The sequence below is a fragment of the Danio rerio genome, chromosome 3 (genome assembly GCF_049306965.1).
Source record: "Danio rerio strain Tuebingen ecotype United States chromosome 3, GRCz12tu, whole genome shotgun sequence".
In the NCBI taxonomy this organism is placed as follows: domain Eukaryota; kingdom Metazoa; phylum Chordata; class Actinopteri; order Cypriniformes; family Danionidae; genus Danio; species Danio rerio.
This window is the reverse complement of record NC_133178.1, coordinates 9,394,527-9,411,763: the sequence shown is the minus strand read 5'-3', so window position 1 is coordinate 9,411,763 and position 17,237 is coordinate 9,394,527. Positions and strand designations below refer to the sequence as shown.

General features: G+C 35.6%; 2 protein-coding genes and 1 long non-coding RNA gene across 29 annotated transcripts in view; 2 read left to right on the top strand and 1 right to left on the bottom strand.

Annotated features, from left to right (window-relative positions):
• The window catches only part of LOC141381138 (uncharacterized), a 41,549-nt gene extending 40,663 nt beyond the window's left edge, over window positions 1-886 (top strand). For 4 of the 5 annotated variants that reach the window (XR_012400835.1, XR_012400834.1, XM_073944150.1 and 1 more), the window contains one exon: window positions 37-886. Coding sequence is in view for 3 of the 5 variants with exons in the window: in XM_073944150.1 (XP_073800251.1) it covers window positions 37-54 (18 nt within the window). In the remaining 2 variants the exon portion in view is untranslated. The remainder of the gene's footprint in view (window positions 1-36) is intronic. The other variant, XM_073944149.1, reaches the window with a different exon arrangement.
• Window positions 1-17,237, bottom strand: part of LOC141381140 (uncharacterized) — a 693,969-nt gene that overhangs the window by 170,936 nt on the left and 505,796 nt on the right. The gene's annotated exons all lie outside the window — the stretch shown is intronic.
• Window positions 11,562-17,237, top strand: part of LOC108179099 (CD276 antigen homolog) — a 56,907-nt gene continuing 51,231 nt past the window's right edge. For all 23 annotated transcript variants that reach the window (XR_012400817.1, XR_012400815.1, XR_012400816.1 and 20 more), the window contains exons 1-3: window positions 11,562-11,731; window positions 16,448-16,792; window positions 16,862-17,218. Coding sequence is in view for 6 of the 23 variants with exons in the window: in XM_073944139.1 (XP_073800240.1) it covers window positions 11,647-11,731; window positions 16,448-16,792; window positions 16,862-17,218 (787 nt within the window). In the remaining 17 variants the exon portion in view is untranslated. The remainder of the gene's footprint in view (window positions 11,732-16,447; window positions 16,793-16,861; window positions 17,219-17,237) is intronic.

Genomic DNA, 17,237 nt, shown 5'->3' with positions numbered 1-17,237 from the left:
CTGATGACTAATAAATATGTTTTGTTTTGTACACAGAGCACAACAGAATTGTGAAATGGAGACCATCCATACCTGATTCTGCTGTTTCACAGAGACTGAAATGAGACTTTAATTTGACCAATTTTGAGGCTACAGCATCATTGATCAGTAGTCATGTTTTGTTCATGTTAATGTATTTTATTATGACATTGTTCTAAATAATTTATTCATCACATTTTCCATTCTAGCAAATGGCAGAACAGTTAAAGAATTGTTTCACCATGTTCTTTAGTGTCTATGCAGTTAGATTAGTTTAATATTAAAAATTTACTTGTGTAATATTTAAAATGAGCTAAAATTAATGTCTCATGATCTGATCATTCCATGTCTTCAAGTGGAAGCATCTCTCTCTGGCTGTCTCAATTTGAAGTGGATCAAATGGTTTTCAGAATTTGATTTAAGACAAGAATGCATGTTTGTTGAACAGTTTTAGGACAACTTTGGTTAAAGTTGTTGATCCACTTCAAATGTTGATATCTGTATTGTGTTATATGTGATTTCTTCATGTAAAGATCAGTTGCTTTACATTCAATTAATCCCCCAAAAATTGTTTGTTTATTTAAAAATATAGTAAAGATTGTGCAGAGTGTACTTTATCATTTAAAGATGTTATATAAATCTTTGTGTTTAATTAGAAAACTGAACATGTTTTGTGTTGGTTTTTCAGTTCTGATGTCTCCACATATTGTTTACTGTTTTAGCGAACAGTGAAGTTTATCAGAACTGTCTGCCAAATCTGTGCAACAGCAGTAAATGTATAAAATATTTTAAATGAGCATCAGTTCAGTATGTTGACTGTATAGTCTTGAAGACTTTAAACTTCAAAATAAAGCTGTTACATTTCTCATAATTGTCTTTAATTTCATCCCGTTCATAATTTAGTTTTAGACCACATTAATACTTTAGTAAAAAGATTAACTCAGTCATGATATAATGTAATGTGCCTCAGTGCAAAAAACACTTGATGGATCAACACCACCTCGTCCTTTGAGCTGAATCTCTGTGCTGAAACTGGTTTATAGAAGAGCTGCTGGTAAGTGTTGAACTCAATTCTGAACTCTTTATAACATTTCATAAAGCTTCAGTTGTTGTCTACTGAACTGAGTAGCCGCTAGAGGGCAGGGTCTAACAACGAGTATGAAGTTGGTAACTCCTGGAAAAAAGTGCCTGCCAGTAAAGGAGAACAGAGAAAAGTGTGTGTCTGCTACTTTATTTTTAATGCAGGTTCAGATATTACACTTGTACACACAGATATCACCTATACTATAGGTCTGCAGGTTAACTGTTTTTATATAATAACTTATACTGTTAATTTCCGTTAGCATTAATTTCCTCCCAATTGACCCTTCGCTAAGCCCCGCCCTCCTTAGTTACTGTTGCTACTTCGGTCAAGCTTTCGTGCTTGGCTTGTTTATTACAATGTGTATGCGCCGGTGTTAGGCATTGCCAGCGATGTATTTAGCAATTTTTGGCGAACAGGTGAGATATCCGGGAAAGCCAGAAGAAAAAAAGGACTGCTGTATGCGTTACAAGGGTATATTCAAGACTTAATAGGCAACAGATTAGAAAATAATTTAATCAAAATTAAAGCTAGCTCAGCCTAGCCGCCTCATACGCTGACCTTTCAACAGCTTAGTTCATGCACAGCGGGAAAGGTGAAACTTACAAATAATCTAATAATAACTAATTCAATTTCTCTATTTTTAGCCAAAAAGCCTGATAAACTATTGTTGTGCAATGAAATAAAGCGTTACTAACCAACGAGGAAACAGGCATGACCGTGCTTCTACATCATTCATTCACAGAAAGAACAGCCAGAAAGGAGAAATTGATGGATTTGTGCCGAATATAAGCATCATTGACCCATACACTCTCAGAGATAAAGGTATATGAGCTGTCACTGGGGTGTGTTACGAACTCGTTTTTTAAGGCTCGTCTGGGGAAGGGGTTAGCAACAAAAATGGGAGCTTGTCCCGAATGAATTAAATTCTTAAAATGTTTTTCAGTAATTAGCTTATGTGGTGAGTAAATTGTTTACCGACGCATGCCTGGGTGAGTGAAGGCTGATTTATACTTCTGCGTCAAACACCGGCGTAGGCTACGGCGCTGACGCATAGCCCTTTGCCGTGGCCGTCACTGACATGCACCTCTCAAAAAATGTAACTACACGTCGCAACGACGCGTATCGTAAGCTCTGCGATTGGTCGGCTTGGTAGCGCTGACGAGTCTGGGCGGGACCGAGAGCCGCGCGAATGGAGCGAGCGATTGTTTACAAGTGTGAGGACTACCGTGAAGGAGCTCCGGATGGAAAGTTTTGTTTTGTGTTTACCTCACAGTTAAAGTTGTTGCACGTCCGCCGGTTCCTGCCTCAAAATGAGCGAGTTTGAGCCACTTGTACATCCCGGAAGTGTTCAGGAAAAGCAAAAAAGCAGAGAAGAAACGCATACAGCAGTCCTTTTTTTCTTTTTTTTTACGCCGGTCACTTGACGCAGAAGTATAAATCAGGCTTAAGCCACCAGTCTGGCTACGGCTGACTGTTTTTTTTCTTTTTTTTTTTTTCTTTATTAATTTAGTTATTTATTTTTTGGAGGTTTTTCGGGGGAGAGAGCAATCTCTTAAACAGTACCCTCTGAAGACTAGCTGGTAGTAAGTTTTCTGGTTAAAATCGGGCTGTGTGTTTGTTTTGTAAATTTTGCTCACAACATATGTTTTGAAAGATGGCAACTTTTGATTTAAATAATTTCATAGATTAATTAGTGTTGAGGAATTAGAAGTGTCGTAAAAACGATTTATTTTTGATTGCTCAACATTTTGAAATTCCTGTTGTTAAAACAGCATAAAGCAGAGATAAAGGCGTGAATAATTGCTTTTCTTATTGACAAAGGTATCTTTCCTGTAACAGTGGGTACTCAAGCTGCTGGATCATTAGTGGATGCAGAAAGTTCTTCACAAGTATGGGTCGATGATTTGACTATACAAGGGAATGTGGGTAATGAGGAGGTATGTCAACCTTTTTCCATGCCTAAGTTTGAACCAGTTTCTCTTTCTTCAGAGGCATCACCTGAATTTTGTTCAGATTGGCGTTTAAAGGTTCGTTTAGCGCGATTACAACTTGAATAAGAAGATTGAGCTCAAGCAAGACAGGATGGTTTAAAGCATCAGATTAAAATGTATCAAATTGATGCAAATATAAAAGTGCGCATGCGAGAGTTGGAATTACAGGCTGCTCACACTTTATCAACACAAACTCCTGTGACGTCTATGTCTGTTAACGTAAATGGTAGTGGCTACTCCAGCTGATGCAAGTATCGTTGCAAATCATCTTGTTACACCTACACTTTGCCATCGTTGGCTTAATAGAGTGGAGGAACTATGACGTCAATTTGTATTCAAATACCCGGAGGCAAATTAGCATTTTAGCAGTTCCGGTTTCCTTTGTCCCAAAGTCAAAGGGTTTTTTGAATAGGATTTCAGTAAAATCGCTTAAATAAGGTTTTTGGCTGACACAAACTCAAGATACTTTCACGTTTTATTCTATGACATAAAACACATCAGTTACAGCACACTCTTGATTTTTTTAAATTCGGATATGCTTTTTTAAAAAGACTGTTGCTATCAAGTTGCTAAATGGGATTACAGGCAGTGTCGGAGACATTATACGTCATCGAGCTAAACTGAATCTGAGTGCAGCTTGCTTGCATTGGGCATTTGGATTTGTCTGTTATTCAAGTATTTTCATGAATAGCATTTTATAGTTTAGTATTTTTCTAATTGGTAATTCATATTGTGTGACGATAATTCCTTCACATGTAAAAACTGTCAAATTGAATGAATTATTTATTTTGATAAATGATGTTATGAAGATATGCTCTCAGTAATGCAAACGTGTGAATAAATGTGAAAAAATACATGCATGTTAACTGTCATTTTAATGTGATCATGTGATAATGTGATAATGTGATCACTCCTCCATAAAATGTATAACGTTAGCATATGTGACTGTATGGGCTGCTTTTCGCTGTACTTTGTGACATAAAAATAATATTAAATGTTGTTCTGTGTTCATGATGGAACTTGCAGGCAATTGAAAGCCTTGTTCCTCACGCCTCATTTCTGTCGTCTGTTAAGGTAAGCAGGCTGTGTGCACGCGAGCGATAAACTTGTTTAAATATGTCTAATGATAATACTATACAGGCACATTTATACATACAGTTTTTACAACAACCGTAAAGCAAAACAGATTTGTATTTCCCACGTAAAAACGATCCAAAAAGCATGTAGGTCTATACGTTTTTTTGCAAATTTATTTGTTTATAACATATAGTTTGGTTTATAATATAATAAACAGAGAGATGAACTCTTTTTCATGGACTATATTTCTAAAATTGAACTTGATAAGTTGTCTGTAGCAGGGTGGTGCTGACTTCACAGGCGAGCACCCCGAGGGCTCTGTAGTCTGTTTGTTTATAGCCTAATGTTAGCTTTTCGGTTTTTGCATTTGCATTTAAGATCCAAAAGTGCTCAAAGTTGTATTTTCGTGTGAAGATTATCCGGTTAGACAAAACGTGTAAGTGTAATGAACAGTGTTTGAACACAGAGGGCTCTATCATACACCCGGCACAGTGTGGCGCAAGGCGTGGTGTAGTAGTCTTTTGGTAGTTTTAGCTTGGTGCAAGAGTGGTTTTGAGGCGTTGCGCTACGCTGTTTAAATAGCAAATGCATTAGCGCTCATTTGTGCGCTCATAGGTGTTCTGGTCTAAAAAGTAAGGTGTTCTGAGGCGCACTGCTGGCACTTTGCTATTTTGAGAAACTATAATAGATTTTTCATTAGACCAAAACAAACCCGGTCTAAACTCCAGTGCAGAGTTGCGCCTCGCTTACACACTGCTTAATACACACAAGAGAGCAATAGGCAAATATTTTTACATATGAAAAGTGTAAATATTAAGGATATATATAGTATATAATAAGAATAGATATAAGGATATAAATATAAAGGATTAAAATATTACAAAACATATTATTTTCTAGCCTACATAAATATGAAAAATCACTGCTTTTATGTCTTCTTCATCTCGGGAGGCTTTTTCAGTTCATTCATAACAATTTGCTTTTGTATGTTATTATTATTAGCTGTATTATTTATTATATCCATATTTATATTTGTTTTAATAAAAACAAGCTTAGATTTGCCCACCTGTCAGGTTTTAGACCATATGGGAACAGCATGTGTTTTAGGATATAACTCAGGTTTTTGAGCATATTTTGTTATTATTATTCATTTATTTGTTTGCTGGAAATTAGAACTGAATTTAGAAATAGTTTTGAAATGAATATTTGCGCTTAACAAACAGAATTATTTATTTATAGACTAATTGATGTCTGTGCGTAAAGGTTTCCCTATCCAAGAGCGAAAGTGAAAGTGATCCATTATCTCTCATTCTCACGCAGCAGATGCTCTGTTTAAGAGTTTTCTGTTAAAAAAACTGTCAACTGTTAACTGTTTGCTTGTGAAATGCAAATTTTTTCCACTTAGACTTACTTTGCGTCCCGTAAATAGCGAATGCGCTCTTGGCGCGACGCAGCTGGCTCTTAAAGGGACTGGGAGATGAGACTGTAATTGGTTTATTCTTAAAACACACCTATAACTCATAAAGAAAATAAACTCAACCCTTTTAGACCATGCGCCGAAGCGCAAGGCAGATTTCCCGTCCTTAAATTAGCAAAAACGCGTCCTGACACGCCCTGAAAGCATTTGCGCCCTGCGTTTTGCGCTTTGCATGGAAAGTCAAAATAGAGCCCAGAGTTATTATTTCCAGTCTTCGAAAAGCCTATGGGAAAATCCTATAGGGATTTTATAGAGGGAACCAGTTTTATGCTAGCAGCTGATTCGCCTACAAGGTGACGTCATAGTTCCACCACTATATAGGCATATGTGCAGTTTGCGTAGTTTACGCAGCCACCCCCCTGGGTCACAGATTTCGATGGTCACAGAATATGGTGTAACACCGTTTCCTCACTCAAAGCAACTGTGCCTGGAAACGAAACTAGTGCGATGCTCATGCACCTACAGTCCTTCAAGGGCTCGAGATTCTTTGTAAGCAGCAGCAGTTATTGTCGCTTGCGCTTGAACCATTCAAGTGAAAAAAACACAAAATCTAAATGAAGTAAATAAAGCATGCCAAAGTCAAATTTATGCATATAGAATACATTTTCCCAACAACAAAGCTGTGGCTTGTGAAAATGGAGGGCCCTATCATACACCCAGCGCAATGTGGCTCAAGGCGCGACACAATTGTTATTTGCTAGTTTCAGCTCACCGCAAGAGTCGTTTTGACATATTGCGCCAAGCTGTTTAAATAGCAATTGCATTTGCGCTCATATGTGCGCCCATAGGCGTTCTGGTCTAAAAAGGAAGGCGTTCTGAGGCACGTTGCTGGCGTGTTGCTATTTTGAGAAACTATTCTTTAGACCAGAACAAACCTGGTCTATTGTCCAGCGTTCGTTGTGCACCTCACTTACACACTGCTTAATACACACAAGATGTAGAGAAATACCCAAATATCTTTACATATGAAAAAGAATTCAAATATTAAGGATATATATAGGATATAATAAGGATATATATATATATGATATAAATATAAAGGATTAAAATATTACAAAGCATATTAATTTCTAGCCTACATAAATTTAAAAACCACTGCCTTCATGCCTTCGTCATCCTGGGAGGCTTTTGTATAATGTTATTATTATTATTAGCAGTATTATTTATTATATTTATATTTAGATTTGTTTTATTAAAAACAAGCTTAGATTTGTCCACCTGTCAGGTTTCAGACCATATGGAGCAAAGCATGTGTATTAGGATATAACTCAGTTTTTGACGACACTTGGTTAATATTGTTCATTTATTCGTTTGCTGGAAATTAGAACTGAATTTAAAAATAGTTTTGAAACAAATCTTTGCGCTTAACAAAGGAAATTAATTATTTATAGGCTAATTGATGTCCAATGTTTCTCTATCCACGAGAGCGAAAGTAAAACTAGATTATGAGATGCCTTATCTCTCATTCTCGCGCTGTAGATGCTCTGTTTAACTGTTTTCTTGCTAGTGAAATGCTCAGTTTTTCCACTTCCACTTACTTTACGTCATGTTAATAGCAAATGTGCCATGGCACGACGCAACTGACTCTTAAAGGGAATGGGAAATGAGACTCTAATTGGTTTGTTCTCAAAACACACCTATTACTCATTAAGAAAATAAACTCAACCCTTTTAGACCATGGGCCACGGCGCAAAGCGCCTTTTTCCATCATTAAATTAGCAAAAGTGGATTCTGACACGCCCTGAAAGCATTTGTGCCCTGCGCTTTGCGCATGAACTGTCAAAATAGAGCCCAGAGAGTGGCTAGTAACGGTGGAAAACTACTAGCCACAGTGGCTGGTGATAAAAAAAAGTTAATGTCAAGCCCTGAATGAAAGTAATTTCATGTGTATATCCATGAATTCTCAGTGTAAAAGGAAGTTATTTCACTTTAAAAGGAAGTAATTTCAACGTAAAAGTCTTTTGAGCATATATGAACAAGATCATTATTTGTCATGAACCAGGTTGTTGCAAAGCTTAGGAAACTGAAATAATGTGATTAATAAAGGAATTACATCTGTTGAATAATGAAAATAAATTATGCTAATCATATTAAAAAGCTAATGCTAATAAATGCTCCTGCAAATTATAAGGTTTATTAAGCAATAAAATGAATAGAAAGCTATTGGTTTTTAAATATAAGGTTGCATAAGTAATTATTTAGAATAAAATGTTTGTTTAATATTAGTTTTTTATGTTTGATTTATTATTGATGTCACCATTCATCATGCATTACGATACACACTTCTGTCCAGTAGGGGGCACGAATGGACTGAAGTGGGTTTCCTGTCACCAATAAACAGGCTAATGCACCAAAACACTGTATGCCAGCTGCCATAAAAACATAAGTAGCAGTTATTAAACACAAAAGTAGTGTCCAGAGGATATAAGTAGCTTATATATAGGGTTAACTTGACCAACATGATGAACAGAGACTTTAGTTTTCTTTCTGTATACGCTGAATAATTAACAATCAAAATGATAGGCTACCAAAATCTTGCAATTATGACATCCACATTGTAAAAACATATAAAATGCATGATAATTCTAATATTTATAAAAACAAAACAAGCAGGTATAGGCTACATTAACATTTGCAATAGAAAGAGAAGTTTAGTTTGAGTATATACCTGCAATACCTCACTAAAGAATCAATAGTTTTAAACATGTTGCATTTTCAGATTGATACCTCAGCTGTATATTGCTGTTTTACACACTGCATGGAAGGTCATTATCAAAAACCCATAATAGGGGCTCTTTACAACATTTTTAGATTCAAAATATATCATAAGACAAGATAATATATTATGATGGGCCATTGATTTTTTTGTCTGTAATCCTTACTGTATGTAGTGTTTTGAATTTGTATACATAAACTCACTTTAAATTACTGTAAGTACTGTACTGTTTTGACCAACCTAGACAATATATTCAAAATACACAAACAAACAAATAAATAAATAAATAAATAGACAAATAAATAAATAAATAAATAAATAAATAAATACATTGGAGCAGAGATCACTGTCTCATAATTTTTATTAATGGTCAAACATTCATTAAAATATACATTCAAAAAACAATGAATGTAACTGTAGTGGCTATTTTCTCTAAGGAGGCTCTCTCAGTGGTCAAGAAACAAAGTCTTACCCGGGATGTCTTTTACAAGTTTTATTCTTTATAAAGAAGATCACAGTCATACAGCAACAACAGTTTCTGCAGAGTGAGATACTAAAGCCAAGTGTGTTCACCCTTTTATCTAGTTTGTACTGCTTACGAGGTCAACTCCCAATAAGGCCTCATCTACAATTACGTCAGGCGTCTTCTGCTGTTTGTGCGATATGCTCATAACAACCACACATCCCTCTTAGGATAATGAAAAAGCTTTCACCTAAAGAAATATAGTTATCTATAAAAATGTACACATAGGTTTTATGATGAACATATGGAGAACACAGATACACACACATGTAATAATGAGTCTTAGACAAGTTTCTAACATATAAAGCTCATCTAAAAATGAATTTCCATTACAGTAACTTTATTTTCCATTTTATTAACTATAGTTTTTGCATAATGTGATTTTAATTTTGATCAGTCATTTATTAACATTTATTTATTAATTAACTATTTTGTCTCTTTTGTTGTCTCCTTTTATAGGGAAGTTTCTTAGAAAAGGGTAAGTTCAGATGTTTACTTAACAAAATTCTCATGAATGTGTCTGCTGTGCATGCATGATTGATTTTATACATAAGGAATATTTGGCGACTGGTTGAATTGGTTGTTGAATTATTTAATTCAATTTAATTTATTTAATTTCACATAATTTAACAAAGCCAGCAATTCGATTTATACTACAGTTCCCAGACCTAACTGTTAAAAGCCCATGTTCAGATTATTTATTTCAGACCTGTGTCAGGTTTTTGTTCTCAAACTGCTCCTGTGTGTAGCACTAGTTCCTCAAACATCTCATCCAAAACCTTCTGTTGTGTTTTCTCTTGTATGGATGAAGTGACTGAAATCATTCATAGTGATAAAGCGCTGTAATGCACTCACAACCTGCTGGAACTACTTTAGCTGTGTGTTTATATGAAAATAATTACACACTTTAGTATGTTCATCAGCCAATCAGAATCAAGCATTCAACTGCCCTGAAGTATAACTGCATATAACACACATTCAGCTGTTTATGGATCAATGTTAAATCAGTAGTTTTGTTTTCTAATACAGATCTACACACAGTCAAAGGAACTGCCCTCGAAGCTTTCAGCATGAGGTGATATACTAATATTATATATCAGATGATCAGCTGGATTAGTGTTGCCATCAGTGTGGCGTTCAGATGTGCAGCTGACAAATAACAATACTTTATTTTGTCCACAGAGCACAACAGAGGATCATGAAATGGAGACTTTACCCACACGTCTTTGAATGCAAAAAGACTTAAACTATTTTGGTCTTTACACTCTGCAAAAATGTGTTCCTCATGTGTATGAACTACAAAATGAGACTTAATGAACCATTTGAATTAGTTTATATATATATATATATATATATATATATATATATATATATATATATATATATATATATATATATATATATATAAACTAATATATATATATATAAATTTGATTTATTTAAAAAAAACTAATACAAATGGTTCATTAAGTCTCTTTTTATAGTTGTTACTTATATGACCATAAACTGACAGATGTACAGCTTTTTATACAACTGGATTGTTATAAAAATGTGAATTTATTTATTTTTGAGTGTTTCAGAATTTCTGTTTTATTTATGCGCCTTTTATTCTGATGGTAACCATCATATTTTCTGTTATTGTAAATGGTGGTAGTTTCTATTCTAGTGCTTGCAATGTTAGTGGAATGTTAGTGGTTGTAGGTTGCAACAAATTTTTATCTGAACTTAAATATTATGATCTTATTTAAATCCTTAAAGCTCTTGCACATTAAACTGCGAAAGTGCCTTTTTTGCTTAGAGATTTTGACTTGTTGGGATAGTAAAATAATCTTATTCCAAAGCAAAAGCTTTGGCCGACGTCCTGACTCTCTGTGGTCATTTAAAATCCCATGGCACTTCTCATGAAGAGTAGAAGTGTAACCTTGATGTCCTGGCCAAACTCCCTCCATCGGCCCTTACTGATCATGGCCTTAGTCATCCCCATCCACTGAATTGGCTCTATCACTGTCTCTCCTCCACCTATAGCTGGCCTGTAGTGAGCACACTGGGGATGTGGTCATGTGGCTGCTGCTGCATCATCCAGGTGGAGCTGGTGAGACAAAGCAACCGTTTGTTGGAAAACAACATTTGTTGTCATAGCTAAAAATTTATATGAGCCATCATATCATTAAATGTGGAGGGGGGCATAAGATATTTTCCAAAAGAAAAGGGGGTCTCAGGGAAAAAAAAAAAGGTTGGGAACCACTGATGTAAGGGACTGCAAACCTGCAAGTGAACTGTAAAAATATTTTATTTGAGATTTTGTCATTATTTTTACAAGGATATTGTGAGGCAAGTTTAATCCAAAGATGCATTGACGGTGTATGTTGCTGAGTTTGGTGCCAACACAGAAAGTTCGACTTAATATCTGATTTTTTGTGATATTTAATGTCACAATTGTATATCTAGCCTTTACAAGCATGCATGCATATTCATTGTGTTGCTTATGGCTCTTTTAATTGCAGTAGATTTATTGGCAATGCTTTGGTTATTGTCTGATTATTTTCCTGTGGGATACAGTGCTAAAGTTATCAAGCTGGTGTGTTTGGTGTACAGCTTTATGCGTCTACAGTAACGTTACAGTTAAAAAGCATCTGAATCGCCCCACTCCTTGTGTCATTTTGAAACAGAAACCTAAACCGATGTTGGAAAGCGTTCATCGTGCCGCATCGCGGAGCATCTCTGTCCGTCAGCAGCAGTGATATTTCCAGTCATTTAGAGATGCTCGTTTTGTTTAATTTCACATATCTAAAGATGCATCAGCCGAAGATTGTTTTGATGTCAGTAATTCTGAAGATCGTTGATGGTACGTAAAGGATATTTCTTGCATAAATATACAAGTGCTAATGTTGAGTTGTGGTGAGATGTCATCTTTTGCTCATTGCTAATCGTGTTGAAAGATGCATATTTCGGTGAAAATGGCGCCTTCATTTACTGTGCGAGCTTTTTTGCATTATCATCTTGGATCATGATATGGGAAGCATCTTCTGACATGGCTGTTATAAAAAAATACACACTGCGTCATTTAGTTTGGGCTAAAACCAACTCCCTTTCCACACCATGTCTTTGGTGATGAAACAAAAATATTTGATAAAAATTTATATTTTTGCTGAAAACTTTATTACTGCCAAATCATTTTAATTGTAGGGTGAATTTGGCTGATCTGGGACATTGGGTAATATGGGACACCTAAGCTTCTGTGTGTTTATTTCTGTTCTAACAAAATTCAGGCAACAGGACTTTTATTATGAATTTAGCATGGACTTCATGTGTGTAAATTCACATGACTTCATTGCGGTGTTCCATAGAGGGAGGCCGGGCACTTGTCAATCTTTTTTTTTTTTTTTTTAATGTATTTTCTGAACATTTCCTGTCAAATACATGACATTTCTTACAACATTACATATTTTAGCATAACGCGTGACAAAAGAAAGAAAAATAAAACAAATAACAGGATATACATAATATTACCATAGAGAAGAGGAGTTAAAGTATATTCTTAGTTCTGGTCGCTTTACGAGTTGAAAGTCCTTTAAGAGTTTCAAAATAAATTTTTAAATCAGCCTTAAAATAAAAGATGTTAGGCTTCCTTCCTTTATCGGGCACTTGTCAATCAGGAAGCTCTCATCAAAATTGGATGACAAGGTCAGTGACATAGGATTCTGACCAGATTAATGTTAAGGATATAAACCTGTCATAAATAAGACAAGGTTCCCAATTGTTATTAAATTATGTTTGTGATCTATTCAGATAACAAAATATGTATTAAAGTGTTGAAAATGTTTTTTAGATTTGTTTTCTTTTAAACATTTTTGTTGTCCCACATTATCAATCATATTTGGGACAGTATGATTTGGGTAATCTGGGACAGTCCTTTAATTGGGAGAAAAATGCATTTAGAGACTTTGTAAATTTATTGACTACAAAGATGGAATGTACAATGTTCTGTACACACACACACACACACACACACACACACCCCTTGCACAGTCTTTCTCTTTCTCTCTCTCACACACACACACAAACTTTTTTAAAATTGGTAAAATTGAGTTTGGCATGCATAAATATGGCAAATATATACTTTTTCAGCCCAAATACATTATGTCCCAGATTACGAAGTGACCTGTCCCAGATTATCAAATTCAGGTAGAATTTTTGTTTTTGAAAAAAATACTAATAGGTGTGGCATGGCTCTTCTCAGTATAATATCTATATTATGTTTTCTTAGGTGGTTAGAAAACATCTTAGAGATTTCAGAAAAGTCTCATATGTGGTTCTAATTAGTTAGACAGACATTGAAATAGAGAGCTGAAGTCAAAATTGCAAAAAGTGTCCCAGAGATTACCTGAATTCACCCTAGGTTTAAAAAAATGGGTGTATTTATTATTTGAATTGGCAATTAATTTTGAACTTCAACTTTAGTTTAAGGATTTTTTTAACATTAAATATAAATACATTTGATTTAATATATTGAGGTTTTGAAATGACTAAGCAGTTTGCATTTATGGTGGCGACCAGGGGTTTGAAAATGAGTGTAGGACCTTGGAATGATCACTAGGTGGCATTGCAAGTGTGTTGTTATATGTGTCATATGGGTTAATGTCGTGTGGGTGAATTTAATCCTTAAACTATTTATTGATTAAAATAGGTGTTTCGTCACATAACATGTATATGATGAAATATTATCTAAAAAAGATACATTTGAATTCAAATAAGTAATTAAAAATAATATCAATAATAATAATAATTCATTCATTTTCTTTTCGCTTAGTCCCTTTATTAATCCGGGGTTGCCACATTGGAATGAACCACCAACTTATCCAGCACATGTTTTATGTAGCGGATGCCCTTCCAGCTGCAACCCATCTCTGGGAAACATCCATACACACTCGTTCACACTCATACAGTGGACAATATTGAGCCTACCTAATTCACCTGTACCACATGCCTTTGGACTTGTGAGGGAAACCAGAGCACCCATGCAGAGCATGCAGCAGGAGAACATGCAAACTTCACACAGAAACTCCAACTGACCCAGCCGAGGCTTGAACCAGTGTCCTTCTTGCTGTGAGGCGACAGCACTACCTACTGCACCACTGCGTCACCCAATAATAATAATAATAATAATTGTATTTATTTTCCCAGTTATGGGTTGCAGCTGGAAGGGCATCCTCTGCCTAAAACATATGCTGTATAAATTGACGGTTCAATCCACTGTGGCGACCCAGATTAATAAAAGGACTAAGCTGAAAAGAGAATGAATAAATGAATAATAATAATAATAATAAAGACAAACAACAAAATTTCATCTAAATTGTATCTGTTTTGTGTTTCTCTTGATTTTTCATGTTTTTTATAATTGTATTTAATATTATCCCCCAACAAAGTAATTCGGGTGTATTTTTTTTTTTTTTTGCACTATGATTTGAAGTTTTGTGATTAGTTCCAGTTTTGGATTTGGTACTGAGTAATCCAATGTATACAGTATGTACTAATATATTGATGCATTCATTCAATAAAAAATATTTATTTAAAACAGAAGTTTTAGGGGTGAACTCATTTATGCTGAGCTCTGTATATACAGGTGTATCTCAATAAATCAGTACAGCATTAAAACGTTGATTTATTTCAGTAATTCAATTCAAAAAGTGAAACTCATATATTATATAGATTCAGTACACAGACTGATATACTGTAGTTCAAGTATGTATTTCCGTTTCAATGGTTATGGCTTGCAGCTAATGAAAACCCAGAATTCAGTATCTTGGAATGTTATATAGAATATTGACAGAAATAATTTTTAAAACAGAAATGTTGCACCAGGGCGACGCGGTGGCACAGTGGGTGGCACGTTCACCTCACAACAAGAAGATCACTGGTTGGAGCCTCGGCTGGGTTAGTTGGCATTTCTGTGTGGAGTTTGCATGTTCTCCTTGTGTAGTCATGGGCCTGCTATAATAAATATCACTGTATCATGGTATTGTGCTCACTGTTCAAAAAATTATTTTTACATGTTTGGGTAAAAAACAAACACTTTTTCCCCTTTGAAAATAATTTATTTTATTTTTTAAAAGATTTATAATAGTGTTGAACAGTAAACATGACAGGCTGAATAATTAAAATAAGTCATTGACTTCTGCTGTCTTCATTAGCTTTAAAAACAGTGCTTTCTTTACAATTCTAAACAGCATCTTTGGATATTTTGTCAGCTGAAGATACTGTTGTCTTAAAAAACTAAAAATAAGAGAGAAATCCTACTCATACCTTTGGAACGGTATTACAGAAAATGTTGGCGATTTTAAAACCTTGACTTTACTAAACAGCGTTATACCTTGAAAACAGTTATCATCCCATGCCAACACTGGGCGTGGGTTTCCTTCGGGTGCAGCGGTTTTCCCTACAAGTCCAAAGATGTGGTACAGCTGAATTGGGTAAGCTAAATAAACTATAGTGTATGGGTATGTGTGAATAAATGTGTATGGATGTTTGCCATTGATGGGTTGTGGCTGGAAAGGCATCCGCTGTGTAAAACGTGCTGGATAAGTTGGCGGTTCACTCAGGTGTGGCAACTCCAGATTAAAAAAGAAACTAAGCCGAAAAGAAAATGAATGATTGCATGAATGTTGGACCACTGAAAAATACTAAAATCATAACAAATGTCTGAGAGTTGTCGTTACAGAAAAGAAGACATTATAAAGAATGTTAGAAACCAATAGCTGCTGACTTTCATAGTATTTTTCGTCCTTCTATTAACGTCAATGTCTACCAATTTCCACCATTTTTAAAAATATCTGCTTTTGTGTTTCATAGATGAATAAAGAATCTCATAAATATTTTTGGGATTAATTGAGGTGAACTGTGCCATTATGGCATGGATAAGATAGGATAAGATAGACTTTATTTTCCCAGAGAGGAAATTTGTCTTGGGCAAAAAGACAATAAGGTCAGCAAGGTGTCATTATGAGCACAATTGTGAAGGATGTTATCTGAAATGTGACACATTAACCTTTAGTGAAATTATTCCTCTGCAATCTTTTACTACTGATAATACATTCAGTGAATATAGAAAATGATTACAGTTTCCAATATTTTCTAATCCATTCACTCGTTTTCCTTCAGCTTAGTCTCTTATTTATCTGGGGTTGCCACAGCGGAATTACCCACCAACTATTCCAGTATGTGTTTTACACAGCGCATGCCCTTCCTGCTGCAACTCAGTTCTGGGAAACACCCAAACACACACACTCATACACTATGGACAATTTAGTTAATCCAATCCACTTAGCGGAAACCAAAGCACCCGGAGGAAGACCACAAAAACATGGGGAGAACAGGAAAACTCCACACAGAAATGCCAACTGGCTTAGCCGGGATTCAAACCAGCGACCTTCTTACTGTGAGGCGTCCGTGCTAACCACTGAGCCACCATGCTGCCTCTATGTGCTAATTATTTATCCTTTTTATAGTCTATTGTATGCATGCAATGATCAGTGCATCATTTTATTTCTCTCTCTACTTACAGGGTTAGTTGTTCGTGGCCCCTCTGCTCCTCTGTCTGCTCCTCTGGGATCTTCAGTGGTTTTGCCCTGTTATGTTGATGAAGCTTTACCAGTGGAGGATCTGGAGGTGGAATGGAGAAGAGCAGACTCAGAGACTCTGATTCATCTGTATCAAGATGGTGAAAGTCGAGCAGAGGTCCAGCAGCAGGATTATCATGATAGAGCTCATTTCTTTACTGAGGAGATTCAACATGGAAACTTCTCCCTCCGCCTGGACAATCTGACAGCTCAAGATGAAGGAGAATACAGGTGTAGAGTTCACAGTCAGCAGGATTCTGGAGAAACCGTGGCTGAGATAAAAAACATTGGTAAGAAGAGTCACTTTTTCTAATCTAAATCAGATTACATTGTGAAATTAACCAATTTTATTCCTTCAGAGCGTTTGCTGGTGTCAGGCCCAGAAAAGTTAGTTTCTGCATATGTTGATGGGGACGTGACTCTGAACTGCTCTGTAGACTCTCACATCACACCTGAACACATTGAAGAGGTTTCATGGAGGAAAACAGATAAAGATGGAGATATTACAGTTCTGCTTTACCAGAAAAATAAGACTGTATCAGAGGCAACACATGAGGAATTCAGAGGCAGAGTTGAGTTCTTCACTGCTGAAATCCCCAAAGGAAACTTCTCTCTCAGACTGAAGAGTGTCAGAACTGAGGATAAAGGAGTTTACATGTGTCAAGTGTTTGCTGGAGTTTTATCAGCCAATGCTACTGTACAGCTGGAGAGACTGGGTGAGTCACATGTAAATGT